The following is a 14,788-nucleotide window of genomic DNA, read 5'->3' as shown; positions in this document are numbered from 1 at the left end:
ATCTCATTGGGCCAAAAGTCAAGGTATCAGTAGGGCTGGTTCTTTCTGGAGGCTCTGGAGGAGAACTTTCCCTACCTTTTCCTGCTTCTAGAAACCAACTACATTCCTTGGCTCACTGCCCTTTGTTCATCTTCAAAGCCAGCATTGTAAAATAATGCTTGCTTCTTCGATAGTCAAGTCTCCCCCTGCTTCCCTTTTATAAGGACACTAGTAATTACATTGGGTCCACCCGGATAATCCAGGATAATGTCCGCATTTTAAGAGCTTTAACTTATTCACATGTGCAAAATCCCTTTTGACAAATAAGGAAACATTCACAGGCTCCAAAGATTAGGACCTGGAGATAATTAGGGGACATCATTCAGCCTACATGTGTGGTTGGCATTACATTAAGTGTGAGTACAGACATATAATCAATGGGGTGGACATGTATGGAGAGAAGAACACTGGATCAAGAACAAAGCAGTGGGAACACCAAAGTTAAGGGAGTGAGAATTGGCACTTGGAACCCAAAGGAGATGGGGAAAAAGTCTGACCAGGAAGGTGAGTACAGGAAAGAGCTGGTGTCATGGAGGCAGAAACTAGTGAGTAACAGGGAGGAGCGAGTGGCCAGTAGATGAAGTTGGGAAACCATCTGGAGGTCCCTAGGTGTCCTTTCCACAGCAACATCAGTGGAGTACAAGGGGTAGGATACAGATGGCAGTGGACAGCACTAATGCACAATAAGAAAGCATGGACCACCCTTTCAACAGGTTGACGAAGAAGAAAAGAGATGTGATGGCAACTAGAAAAAAAATGCACACTCAAGAGAATTTATTTTGTTTTATTTTGCCTTTGTTTCTAGGAAAGTATGAGTCCGGAGCATACTCGTAAGCTGAAAAGAAAGAGCCCATAGATTGAGAGATGCCAAAGATGTATGTAGGAGAGAGAATACCTGATAGAACAGGGTACCAAAATAGTCTGATGGATGTGAATTCCAAGAGCACAGATACATAAAATTTGAAATAAGACTATCCTTTGATCCAGCTTCTAGAAATTTATCTTACAGAAACAAGTCTTACCAAAAAAACTTATAAAAATCCTCAATAAGAGGAAAAAATATACAAGATTACAAGATTCTTTAAAAGCAAAGAGATATGTACAAGAGGGTTCAACATGCAAAATTTGAAACAACTGACATGTCTATCAGCAAAGGATTAATTAAATTCTGGAGTTGAGAGTAGCTTTAAACATGGAAAAATTTCCCCATATATGATATGATCCAGACATCATAAATAAAAGTGTTACAGAATTGATACAAAGCAAACAGCTTCTATAGACCCCACAAACAAATAAAGACTAGAAAAAATATTTCTAGTCTACTTATTATATAAAGAATTCCTTCAAATTCATTTTTTAAAGTGACAACCTAATAGAAAAATGAACAAAAGTTATACTGGCATTTCATAGAAGACAAAAATCAAATAGTTAATAAGTACATATTTTTAATGTTTATTATTTATTTTTCAGAGAGAGAGAGAGAGCAAACTTGGAGGTGGAAGGAAGGGATAGAGAGAGAGAAAGACATAGGATCTGAAGCAGGTTCCAGGCTCCAAGCTGTTAGCTGTCAGCTCAGGTCTTGAGCTCAGGGTCATGAATCTACGCCCCGCTTTGGGCTCCTCACACAGCATGGAGCCTACTTAAAAAAATAATAATGATAAAGTAAAAATAAAATAATATCTTTGAGAGAGAGAATAACAGTGAATTACATTACATAGCAAGTACATGATGGAATATTCTGAAGCCATGAAAAAGAATTAGATCTGGATCTGATAAATTATGTGAAGTAGGGTTATACTATTTAAGTAAACAAACAAACAAATACATACATACATATATATATATATATATATATATATGTATATAGCTAAAATCTAGGTATAGCAGGATTTCATATTTGGAAACAAAAGCTATTTCTGTTACTAGACAAAATAAGGACTGGTTAACACATCAACATGGATGAATCTCAGATGCATTAGGCTAAGTAAAAGAAGCCACCGTCAAAAGGCTACACTCAGTGTAATTCCATTTATATGACCCTCTTGAAAAAGCAAAACGGGGCGCCTGGGTGGCTCAGTCGGTTGAGCGAACGACTTCGGCTCAGGTCACGATCTCACGGTCCGTGAGTTCGAGCCCCGCGTCAGGCTCTGTGCTGACAGCTCAGAGCCTGGAGCCTGTTTCAGATTCTGTGTCTCCCTCTCTCTGACCCTCCCCCGTTCATGCTCTGTCTCTCTCTGTCTCAAAAATAAATAAACGTTAAGAAAAAAGAAAAGAAAAAGAAAAAGAAAAACCATAGGAACAGAAAATGGATCAGTGGTTGCCAGGGCTGGAGGTCAGGAAGGAGGTCACCGTAAGGGACACAAGGGAAGTTTTTTGTGATGGAAATGTTCCATAACTTTAGTTGTGGTGTTGGTTCCATAACTACATACATTTATACACTGCACAAGGCAAAGTTTACTCTATGAATTATACTTCAACATATCTGACTTTTTAAAAGTTTCTAAAGATTCCCAATAAACTGCCAATACTAATTACCCCTGGAAGAATGGGAGAAGAGGATCATGGGGCAGAAAGAATCTTTCACTTGCTACACTTCTGTATAATTTGGTTTATTTTTAGTAAGAATACACTACCAATTTTTGAAGAAGTTTGAATAAGTATGACATGCTCAAACAATGGAACATTAAAAAGGTAATGTTTACATGTAACTAACACATAAAGGCATTTACAATCACTGTTAAGTAGAAAAAAAACCAAATTGTATGACAATACGCAATCACAGGGTTGGAAAAATATAATAGAACAATGTGTATACATATATATTTAAGTTTATATGTGGTTGTAACTGTGTATGCAAATCAGAAGGATACCTGTCATATATTTAACAGTAATTTAACAGCATTTACTTTTGGAGAATAGTATCATTGTGGGTTTGTGGAAGGGACTACTTTTATTTTTAACTTTGGTTGAACAGTTACGAGAGTATGTCATTTCTATAATCATAAAAAACATTATGGTTTTTACTTATTTATTTATTTTTGCCTACTTTTTTTTTAATTAGATTTTTTTTAAGTAGGCTCAACTCCCAACACGGGGCTTGAACTCACAACCCCGAGATTAAGAGTTGCATGCTTTAACCAACTGAGTCAGCCAGGCACCCCAACGTTATGGTTTTCAAATAGCATAACTGAAGAGGTTGCTTTGACCAAAAGGAAGACTATCCATCCTGAGAGTGGAGGCAAGACCAACATGGATGTAGAGAACTTTGTAGGTTGGACAGCAGCTAGAAGAGTCAGTAATTCTGGCCTCAATTTTCTCAACAAAATAGGTCATCTGGTGAGAGTGCAGGGGAGTGGGCTTGGGGGAGAGTAAGGAGTTTAAGGAAGGTACAAAGTTCTGGAATAACTTAAGAGGTACAACAGGAAGGATTGAGGCTGAAAATTGCTACTGAGGGCGGAAGTTACAAATGCCCTCTGGGGCTTGGCCAGGAGAGGAATGTGCAAGGGGCCCTGAACAGGAGCTTCAACAAACTGGGGTGGGCAGCCTTGACCTCTGGGGCAGGCCAGATCCTGGTGACTGCCACAGCCCAAGGTCACCATGACTCCAAGAGAAGGCAGAAATACAGCTTTCTAGATTAAATCATCCAACTGAAAATATCGCCAACTAGTTGAATGTTTTAAATGCTGGCCAGGCCAAAACAAGATCTAATAGCCCATGGCTGGGGGGGGGGGGGGGGGGGGGCTCTGTGTGCATGGTTTTGTGTTTTTTTCCTAATATTACCCAACGTATTTTTTTTATTCCCCTATTTCTTTACAGTCTAATCCTTTTTAACTCAATAAAGCTTGTTTCAGCGGGAGGTGAGATACAGTTCAGAACAACAACAAAAAAATCACTGCTCAGTTGTGATGTTCAGTACCTACCTTTTAAAGGAACCAGCAGAAACAATAGTTTTGAAATTCAAGCTTTCAGAGCCAAGAGCCAAACCCTTTTGAGAGAGAAAAGGGTTTCGGTATTTTAAAAACTTCCTCTCAGATATCTAGAGCAGGAGTCAGGCTTTTACAGAACTGGTGGGAGAAGGAATTCTACAAGATGTAAGAAGAGCTTGCCCTCCAGGAAAGAATTTGATCACTTGGTTGGCAGGAGCACTCAGAGAGGAGAGGAGAGTGACTCCTAAATCCAGATAGGTCTGAAGGGAGGGAGAGGAGGCCAGGGGTCACTCATGTCCCGCTTCCCTCTTGAACCCCTGGGAAGAAGCCTCTTCCGAGCCACCACTGGGCAGCTGTATTAGAGTAGCAACTTGAGTAGGACAAGTCTAAACAGACAGAGGGACAGAGCTAGCCTCTCCTTTGACAAGCTTCCCTAAGAGGCTTGGATGGTACCAGAATTTCCCTCAGGTCTCAGAGAAGATGGAGAAATGAGAAGAGAGGTCTGGCCTGCAAGCCGCAGAGTCACCATGGCGAGGGCAGAACCGACCCTGTAGCTAAGGGCTTTGGAGTGAGCAGTCCACGTCACGGCAGGCCCCTGGGAGGTCCGCACGGCCAGTGGGAGCTGAGGTGGGCTGTAACCCCATCTTATTTGCAACAGGCAATGAGAGTGAGCATCGCAGGAGATTCTGAGGCATGCTAAAATGAGAGCACAATGAAGTAGTGAACTGGCTGGGCAGTGGAGGACTAGTGTGCAAAAGGGATAAGAATACTCGTAAAATGATTCCAGTTACCCAATTAGCGGACTAAATCATACTTGAAGTACTGGCAATGCGGGGACACCCAGAAATCAAAAAAAAAAGTTTTTTCTGAGAATATTCTTCCCCACTTCCTCCCTACCCCTTCTCCAAAATAAACAAACCAACGAACACTAATGTAGTCACCACGAGAAACAAATCAGAAATTGGAGTTCCTTTTTGAATTACATCTAGAACAAGGGCACCATCACTTTTTCATTGCCTTGGGCACTAATGTGGCCCTGATTTTCAGGTGAGTACCTGAGAGATCTTATCTGTATGAGCTGAGGTGCGAGAGATACTCACAATGGAAGAACGAAGAGGGGTCAGGGTTAGAGAGGTCTCCCTAGGGTCAAGAGCTGGTGGGTGTCGTCAGAGCCCCTGTGGGCAGCCTTGGGCTGTGGCCATGGAGGTGGATAGCTAAGTGGGGCTAGAGAAGGGGACAGGTTGCTGACAAGGTCACCAGGATAAGGAGGTTGTAGGATGGAGGAATGAGGTGCCAGTCTTCAGTGAAAGCCAGAGAACCTCCCAACTGTGAACAGATGCCCGATGCCCTCATTTCCATAACTGGACCTTCATCTAATGTGGCCCATAGGCATGTTATATTGAATAATAGGTTTACATGGAATACTAACATAATTACACATTGATTCATAGCATCGATTATTTTTCTCAGGTTTGTCAGACTTTAGCAAAATTAGGATCCATATGTGCAACATTAACTCTATTGTACTGCTTACTTTTTTTTTTTTAATTAAACACACATATAAAAGTCTCCTTCTTCTGGAATTTTCGATTGACAAAAGGAAACACAATATCATTTGAAAAATTTTTTTTTAGGCAGTTAAACATGGACCTGAGCTACCAGGGCCACCTCTTCTGTGCATTTTCATTTGACATTCACAGTGAGATTGCAGAGGCAATTTTTAATTTCCCCCCCTTTTTTTTAAGTCTCCAGAGAAAATTGCTATCCAGGAATGATGTTGTTTTTTTTTTAACTTGTTTTCATTTTCCCTGTGCCAGACTAAGCATTCCTGAGAGAAAACAGACCTTCTCAGGGAATCCATACTCAGCACACGATCTCCAATTCTGAGTGAATAAACATTTTTCCTACCGAAATGAGTAGAACACAGGCTAGAAGGGAATCTAGGTTGACTCCTCGTTGATCTTTAGTTTTTACAGCACATTAGGCTGGTCTCTTCTCCTTAATGATTTAAGTATCTGATGCTAAGTTTTCTTGTCAAATAAACTCAAAGTCTGGCTTTATTCGATCTTCAAGTTTGTAGCTAAATATTTCACTAGGGTCTGAAGAAAGAGGAAAAAGTCAAGTTGGTTGTTGCAAAGGGTGATCTAATTCCTGCCATTTTAAACGCTCTGCTCTGCCAAGTAAGGGAGGTTCTTTCTGTTTTGCAGCAATGCTCACCTAACTTTCTCCAGTGTGTATTTCACCTTGCTACTTGAGGCTTCTGTAAGACCTGAGGCAGCACTAGATCCAGTCTAGGAATCAGTAGGGTGAGGGAGGTCCTTGTGAAAATCAAAGTAAGCAGTGTGATGTCCTTGATGCCATGTACTACCTTTTCAACTATCCATGCAGAGAGAAGGAGAAATTTTAGTGAGGAAAATGCAGATAATATGGAAATCCTTTGTATTTACTTTGGACCCTTGTCCCAGTGCACACACATTTCTGTCAAGTGGCCATGTGCCATGATTGCAAATGTACACAAGGTGTGGCGGAAGATACTGACCGACTTGCTTTTGTATCTCCTTGGAATCTTAAAAATGGTAGGGAAGGCTGTGTCATGGGATGGAGACTCTTGAGGAAAAACTCTGAGATCGACTGGTCTCCTGAGTCAGAAGGTTTCTATTATACGTTATGCCAGCTGCATGATTTTCCGACTGCTGCTGTAACAGATTGCCACCAATTCAGTGCCTTTAAAAAACAAACAAAAAGACCTCACATTTGACTATCTTATAGTCCTGGAAATCAGATGTCCCAAACGGCTTTCATGGGCCAAAATCAAGGTGTTGGCAGGGCTTTGTTCCTTTCTGAAGGCTCTAGAGGAGAATCCATTTCTTTGCCTCTTCCAGTTTCTAGAGCCACCACACTCCTCCATCTTCTTCTGTTGTCACATCTCCTTTCTCTGACTTGGATCCACTTGCCTCCCTCTTATAAGAAGCCTTGTGAATACACTGTCCCCATGCAAAACTCCAGGTTCATCTTCGCATCTCAAGATCTTGAATTGTATCAGCAATGTCCTCTTTGCCTTGTAAGGTGACACATTCACAGGTCTCGGGGATTAGGACGTTGTTCAGCCTACCACACCAGGGCGGGACCCGTTTCCTCAAACATGGCACTGATCCCAGTCTTCAGTTACCACAGCAGGCTTCATCTGGGCCAGGGCTCTGCAACACCCACAGTCAGTGATTCTTCTGCTGGATCCCTCGCCTACTCCATGACCTACTTCTGCTGTAATACATCCAAGCCCCCAGGAGGACTCTTGGATCACTGCACAGAGCCCACAAAATCATTTCAACCCAAATGAAATGGATATGGTGAATAAGCATGAATGATGAATTATGATAGAATCAAAATACACTTTTATCTTTGTCTTCCACTGTCTTTTAAAATTTTGCTCAGGAAAGAGATGCTCCTGTCCTTGCTTCTATGAGTGTATCTCAATGCGGACACTGTTAGCATTTCAAGCAGGGCAATTTTCAGGATTTTTAGCATCCCAGGCTCTAACCTTCTAAATGCCAATAGCACTTTCTTCGCTAATTATTGTGATAATCAAAACATGCTCTACATACTTCCTTTCTTTTTTAGTCTATTTATTTATTTTGAGAAAAAGAGCGCAAGAATGAGCTGGGGAAGGGCAGAGAGAGAGAAAGGGACAGAGGATCTGAAGCAGACTCTGCACTATTAGCACAGAGCTCCATGCGGGGCTCAAACTTATGAACCATGAGATCATGACCTGAGCCAAAGTCAGATGCTTAACTGACTGAACCACCCAGGCCCCCCGCTCCCATGGACTTCCTAAGGATCTTCAGAACGTGGAACTGCCCCAAACTCAGGCAGACCCCTGGCTTATCAATTCACTCTCAGGTCTCAGGAACTAATTTTTTATGGCCCCTTTAGGGCACATACTCAGTCTCTATTCGGTAATTACAATGCCTGATTAATGCAAAAAACCAAAACTCTGATAGACTTTTTTTTTTAATGTTCATTTATTTTTGAGACAGGGAGAGAGACAGAGCGTGAGCAGGGGAGAGGCAGAGAGCGAGGGAGACAGAGAATCCGAAGCAGGCTCCAGGCTCTGAGCTGTCAGTGCAGAGCCCAATGCAGGGCTTGAACTCACAAACCATGAGATCGTGACCAGAGCCGAAGTCGGACACTTAACTGACTGAGCCACCCAGGCGCCCCAAAACTCTGATAGACTTAAGGCTGCTGCCAGGGAAAATCTACAATAGGGGAGGGGATTTTGGTCAACTTCTCCCTTACCACATTCAGGGCCTCAGTTTTTTAATGTGACTGGGGAAGTTTCCAAATTTCTTGTCAAAGGCTTAATCACAACCGACTTTTCCTCTTGGGGAGCTTTTGTGGGTTTTTCAAAGTTTGCCATCCAGGAATCATTTGTACAACTCTCAGGAAGTATAGAATGCATTCCATTCTCAAGGCCACAGCCCCTCAGTGCCTGCACTGGTGGAGCCCCTAGGGCTCACCTCTCTCTGGGTAAAGTGTCAGGGGTCCAGCAAACTCTTCATTTTGCTTATGGTGACAAGGCCTCCCTTTGGAGTGTCAAATCTATGGTATCTTAGTATCCAGTTGAAATTTCCATTGTAACATTTTATTGTGATCAAGAAATAAGAGGATAATTTCAAAACAAATAATTCAAAAAAAATTTTTTAAGCAGGCTTCACACTCAGCCCAGAGCCCAAGGTGGGCCTTGAACTCATGACCCTGAAATCAAGACCTGAGCTGAAATCAAGAGTCAGAAGCTTGGGACACCTAGGTGCTCAGTTGCTTAAGCGTACGACTTTAGCTTAGGTCATGATCTTGTGGTCGGTGGGTTTGAGCCCCGCATCAGGCTCCATGCTGACAGCTCAGAGCCTGGAGCCTGCTTCAGATTCTGTGTCTCCCTCTCTCTCTGCCCATTCATGCTCTGTCTCTCCAGCTCTCAAAAATGAATAAACGTTAAAAAAAAACTTTTTTTTAAGAGTCAGAAGCTTAACCAGATGAGCCACCCAGGTGCCCCTCAAACAAACAATTTAGAGCCAATCCCTCAACACCTGAGAGCCTCTTGGTCTTTGAGATTCTACAACATTGTAGACTACATACAATTCATTTTCATAATCCAATAGGTTTTCGAGCTGAATTTGGAAAATAGTCCTCTAAATTTCCTTTAGTCTAGAGGAATGTTTAGGCATTTCCCCCCTCCTATTAAAATGCTCTTCTTCTCTTTTCTACTAACTCTTAAAGCTCTTAATCCTGATACTTTATATTCCAGCACCTTCAAAATGGAGGTTTGGGGACCGACAGATAACTTCTCATGCATGTTCTGTTTTGACATTAAGGAATATCTGGAAGACAAAGGAGTGACTGACTCAAATATGATGAAAACACAATGACCTGTTTCACAATAACTACCACATGGAGAACCTCACAACCCACGAAGTGTCTACATGTACATGTTCTCCTTTGATCCTTACAAGGCAAATCCTACTTTATAGATGAAGTAAATGAAGCCCAGACACAAAAGGAAGTAGAACTAACATTTAATAAGTGTTATTATATGCTGGGTGGCTTTTTATATATTTGTCACCTCATTTACTGTCCATAATGAATATATAAGATAGGCATTATTATCATCCCAGGACACTGAGGCTCAGAAAGATGAAGTAATTTACGCAAAATCACACAGCCAGTAAGGACAACTTTTTGCTATACCATACATTTAAAAAAAAAATTTAATGTTTATTCATTTTTGAGAGAGAGAGAGAGAGTGAGCAGGAGAAGGGCAGAGAGGGAGGGAGACACAGATCTGAAGCGGGCTCCAGGCTCTAAGCTGCCAGCACAGAGCCTGATGTGGGGCCTGAACTCACCAAGGGTGAGATTATGACCTGAGACGAAGTCTGATGTTTAACCAACGGAGCCAGCCAGGCACCCCTGCTGTCCTGTACATTTAGTCTCCTCTGTTGAACTAGAACTTGTTCAGTTACCCATAAAATGCTTTGACATTCACCCCATACTGGTAAAAAGGGTTTAGGGTGTTTTTGTCTGGTCTGTTTTATTGGATTTTAATGCCAGTGGAAAGTCAGGTGACCAAAAATAGTAGCCTTTTACAGTTCCCAATTTGGGCATTTAAGAGTGAATGAAAAGGAACATGAATTTGAGGAAATAGCAGTACAAGGCATTGCACATCTTTGTAAAACGATTATTTTGAGACCGATCAAGCCAAGATAAACACTGAATCATTTCAAGTGAGAGCAACACCATCTTGCTCATTAGGAGCCCAGAACACAAAACTCAGGAAGCTGGTGATGGAAGGTTAAATTCTGGAGCACTCCTGTAAACATTTCCAGGACCTCCTTTACCCTTTGTCAGCTGCACATTAAACAGCACCACGTGGGAGGCAGGGCGGGGGGGGGGGGGGGGGGGGGGGGGCTTTATTGCAGACCTCCCACTGAGGGCAGGGCCTCCACCTTTGAGTTTACTCTTCACCTATTATTTTAGGAAAGCCCCGTTTGCTCCCTTTGTTGCAGTGTTCTGTACTGCCCAGAGTACTCAGGCTTCCCCAAGCACTTTGTCCCCTGAAGATTGTAGAAGATCATCACTCTTCTACCTAGTGTAGCACTCACGGTGCATGGTATTCCTTGTTGCCATTATGCACATTCAAGTATTCCTATCATCATGACCTTATAAATCATTGAGTTGTGGCAAAGAACTGTGTAATACAAGTTCAGATAATGATGTTTTACTGGACACAGGAGATTCTTAAGATAACAATGTACATAAATATTTAGCAGTGGCGATGTGGCTATCCATACCATACCACCCAAATTGAGAAAGACTGGCCAGCAAGGTTCAGAGGGCCCTATCTGAGAGGTGGTTATTGTGTGTAAATAATACATGTGAATAATGAGGGAGAATTAAGAAAAGGATAAGGCAAGCCTCAAATCTGAGTGACTCCCCAGAAAGAAACCTCTCTTCTCTAAACTCTATAACCTCACTTCAAAGCAATTTTATGGTGCCAATGATTCTATAGCTGGTCAGTAGGGTCACGATGAATTTCTTGTCTTTAGAGCAACTGGTGATGGCATAAAGCACTCTGGCATCATCCTCACAGGCTGTTTACCATCTAAGTGGTTAAAGCACCATTGTAAGTTTACAGAAGTAGGTCTGCACTGTCCAGGGTTGCAGTTCATGGCTGCCTCAATGAGGCTCTTTCAGGTTGCCAGGAAAAAAGGCTCAGATGCACAGCCTTCAATGATGGGGCTTATGATTAACACAGAAGGGTAAAAACCCAAAGGCTAGTATATGGCTAAAACCTCAGGCTCTGGAAATGGGCTGAATGATTCAGATACTCTCCCATCCCTATACTGTGTAGACATTACCTAACCTCATTCAGTCTTCATGTTTTTATCTGTAAAAATGGGAAGATTAATATCTAACTTACAAAAATTTTGAGATCAAGTGCGGTAATGCTGATAAAGCACTTAATACAGTGCCTGCTACCCAAAACAATGTTAGTTCTTTCATCAAAAAACACCCATAAGAAAAAATTTTAACGTTTTTTTTTTTTTTAAAGTAGGCTCCATGACCAACGTGGGGCTTGAACTCACGATCCTGAGATCCAGAGTCATGTGCTCTACTGACTGAGCCAGCCAGGCACCCCAAAACAGCCATAAGAAAATTAATAGGTAAGCCACAGACTGACAAAAAAATATGTACAGAATATTTATCTCAAAAAGTGTCCATATCCAGAATATAGAAAGGACTACAAGTCAACAAGGAATAGATGAACAACCCAATTTTCTTTTAATGGGCAGAAATGTTGGACAGATACTTCAAAAAAGGTGTGCTAATGGATACTAGCACATGAAAATGTGCTCAACATCACTGATGCTCAGAGAAATGCATGTTAAAACTATATAATAAGGGACGCCTGGGTGGCTCAGTTGGTTAAATGTCTGACTCTTGATTTTGGCACAGGTCACGATCTTATGGATTGTGGGATCGAGCCCCGTGTTGGGGTCCTTGCTGACAGCATGCAGCCTGTTTGGGATTCTCTCCCTCTCTCTCTGCTTTTCCCCTGCTTGCCCTTCTCTCTCTCTTTCTCTCTCTCTCTCTCAAAATAAATAAACTTTAAAAAAAAAAAAGGATTGCGGCACCTGGGTGGCTCAGTCGGTTAAGCGGCCGACTTCGGCTCAGGTCATGATCTCGCGGTCTGTGAGTTCAAGCCCCGCGTCGGGCTCTGTGCTGACAGCTCAGAGCCTGGAGCCTGTTTCAGATTCTGTGTCTCCCTCTCTCTGACCCTCCCCCGTTCATGCTCTGTCTCTCTCTGTCTTAAAAATAAATAAACGTTAAAAAAAAAATTAAAAAAAAAAAAAAGGATTGACTGGAAAGGAGCACAAGAGAACTTTCTGGATTCATGTTTTGCTTGGTGGTGACATGGGTATATACAATTTCCAAGATTCATAGAACTGAACACTTAATATCTGTGCATATGATTGTGTTCAATTGTATATCAGCGAAAATATATAGAAGAATGTTACTATTATTGTATGATTATTACAACAATCACCCCATCAGCCACACCACAAGCCTCATGGAGAACAGGGACATGATTTGCAGCTCTCCAGGATACACCAGCAGCTCTGTGGCTCCAGCATTTTGTGGTCACATCAGAACATAGCAGCTGGTGTTCCCTAGGCACTCTGCACTCTCGTGACTCAGATTCCCTCTCAGCATCCAATCATTTCTACTGCTGCTCTCTCTTTACTTCTCTTGGTTTTTACTGTTATTTTTTTCCTTCTTCCCTCTCTCACGCCCAAAGAGAATAAGATTGGGTGAGTTACCATTCTATCTGGGGATCTTTATTCGTCTAATTTTTCATATTCAGCTACCTCAGAAACCTCTCTTCTCTTTACTTATGACATATAGAGGTGCCTTTGTCAGAACTCTATTTCTGGGTCAGTCTGTATGGCCAGGTTGACAGGGTCTGGTGACACACTTCACGGGACCTTGGATGCAAGGGGCTGCGAGTGTTCAGGGACTTGGAGGTCCCTGAGCCAGACATTGTAATGACCATGTTCTACCACAGGGAAGCAGTCCCTCTGGGAATCCCCAGTTGATAAGTCTCAAGCTCTAGTTTTGGAGCACAGATCACTGCAGCAGGAAGGATCCACATGCATGTGTTTTACACGCATAAGACTGTTCTAAGACTGAGTCAACTTACTGATAAGGTCACAATGTCACCTCAGCTATATAGTTAAATATATGCTTAATGTCAACTGTTAACTCCAGAAAAACAGACTGATAAACACCACCTTGTAGGGAAGAATAGGTTCAGGTTTTCAAGGACCTGGGCTAAGTGATTTTTTAGGGAGCTCTTACAAGGTGAGGAAATGACTGGAATTAAGCAGAGTTTATGACACAATGGCTTTGCATACATGGGTTCAGTGAGGCAAGGGTCTTGAGGAACATTTTTGATGCACAAGTTGTTATTCTTGATTGGGAAGCTGTTTAGTGGTTTCAACTCTTATTTTCCAGGGGTAGGAATTTCCCGAGCAAGCAACTAACTTATTTTTCCTTTATCCCAGCTTTGGTTAACACAAGAACAGAGAATTCTCTTTTTCAGTTCTCGTTAATTTGCTTGTAAATTGTTAAGGCAATTTCTCATGTATTGTACTAATCTCCTGCCTTCAAATCCATCAATCACAAAACAAGTTTGCAACTGTTGGGAGACCTTGGGCAACCAGAGCACGTTGTGACAGGGTGGCTATTGTTTCTTTAATCCTGATGAAACACTAGGATGCTTTCGATATTGTATCCGTTGTTTTCATTTTACTAAGTTTATGAGCCAGGGCACTCCTGAATTTCCTCATTTATAAAATAGAGGTAGCAAACATGTCTACTTCACAGAATTGTTGTGAAGATTAAACGTGTTACTGAAGTGTAAAGAGCCTGGAAATGATTATTATTACTGTTTCCTCTTTTCTCCAGCCTGGATTCTGCAGCAATCTGTCATGCCTTGAACATATACATCCTGGCAAGTCCTTCTGTGTCCCAAGTCTTCTGCCCGCTCGCTGCTCACCCTCAGCAACCAGGAACACATGTATGGCCACAGCTATTTAAGATACTGCAAACTTCCATGCAGGTGTACAAGTCCCTCGAGCGTCTCCCACCACCACCATTACCACCACCAACTCTTCTGGGACACTCCCATTTCTCTGTCAGGTAACCAAAAGGTAAACACGTTTACTGGGTTTCCAGGAAGGGACTCTGAGACCCTGCTCAGCAAAGCTGTTCCTCTACTCCCTGCCTGTGCTCTTGGTTCTAGCCCCCTGAAGACCCTTTTTGCTCCTCTGTCTCCCAGTGTTAACCTGTCCGGATAATAATCTGCATCTTTAAAAAAAAAAAAAAAAAGTTTCTACAAGCCTCCCCCAGGCTATATTCAGGTATACAATTATAAGAATTTCAGTAGGCTAATCACTTGAGTTTGATTCCATTTAAGAATCATTTACTGAACTTGGCATTACGCTGAGCTGGGGGCTACCAAGCAGGAAAGTCTTCTCAAATCCTCAGCTAAAAGTGTCCTCAGCCGGTAAGGCTGCGGGAGCCCAACGGCTCAGGGTCCAGTAGGTCGTCTCATCCTCTGGAGGTCAGCCAACTCTCTGGCCACAGGCCCCTGCCTGTTCCTGCAGAAATAGGCAGCAACCTTGGGGTTCACACTAATGTGATCTCCTGGTATCCATCCGCTGCCAAAATAAAGCCTTTCTCTTCCCACTAGCTATCTTCCCGGCTTTGTA

At 42.2% G+C, this 14,788-nt stretch overlaps 1 protein-coding gene across 1 annotated transcript in view; it reads left to right on the top strand.

Moving 5' to 3' along the window:
* Positions 1-14,499, top strand: part of DAPL1 (death associated protein like 1) — a 48,181-nt gene extending 33,682 nt beyond the window's left edge. Inside the window, exon 4 of the mRNA XM_058694762.1 lies at positions 13,983-14,499. Within this exon, the coding sequence (XP_058550745.1) occupies positions 13,983-14,114 (132 nt within the window). The 3' untranslated portion in view covers positions 14,115-14,499. The remainder of the gene's footprint in view (positions 1-13,982) is intronic.
* Positions 14,500-14,788: the final 289 nt, after the last annotated feature.

This window comes from Neofelis nebulosa, chromosome 2 (genome assembly GCF_028018385.1).
Source record: "Neofelis nebulosa isolate mNeoNeb1 chromosome 2, mNeoNeb1.pri, whole genome shotgun sequence".
NCBI classification, from domain to species: domain Eukaryota; kingdom Metazoa; phylum Chordata; class Mammalia; order Carnivora; family Felidae; genus Neofelis; species Neofelis nebulosa.
The sequence above is the reverse complement of the archived record's forward strand: the minus strand, read 5'-3'. Positions and strand labels throughout refer to the sequence as shown.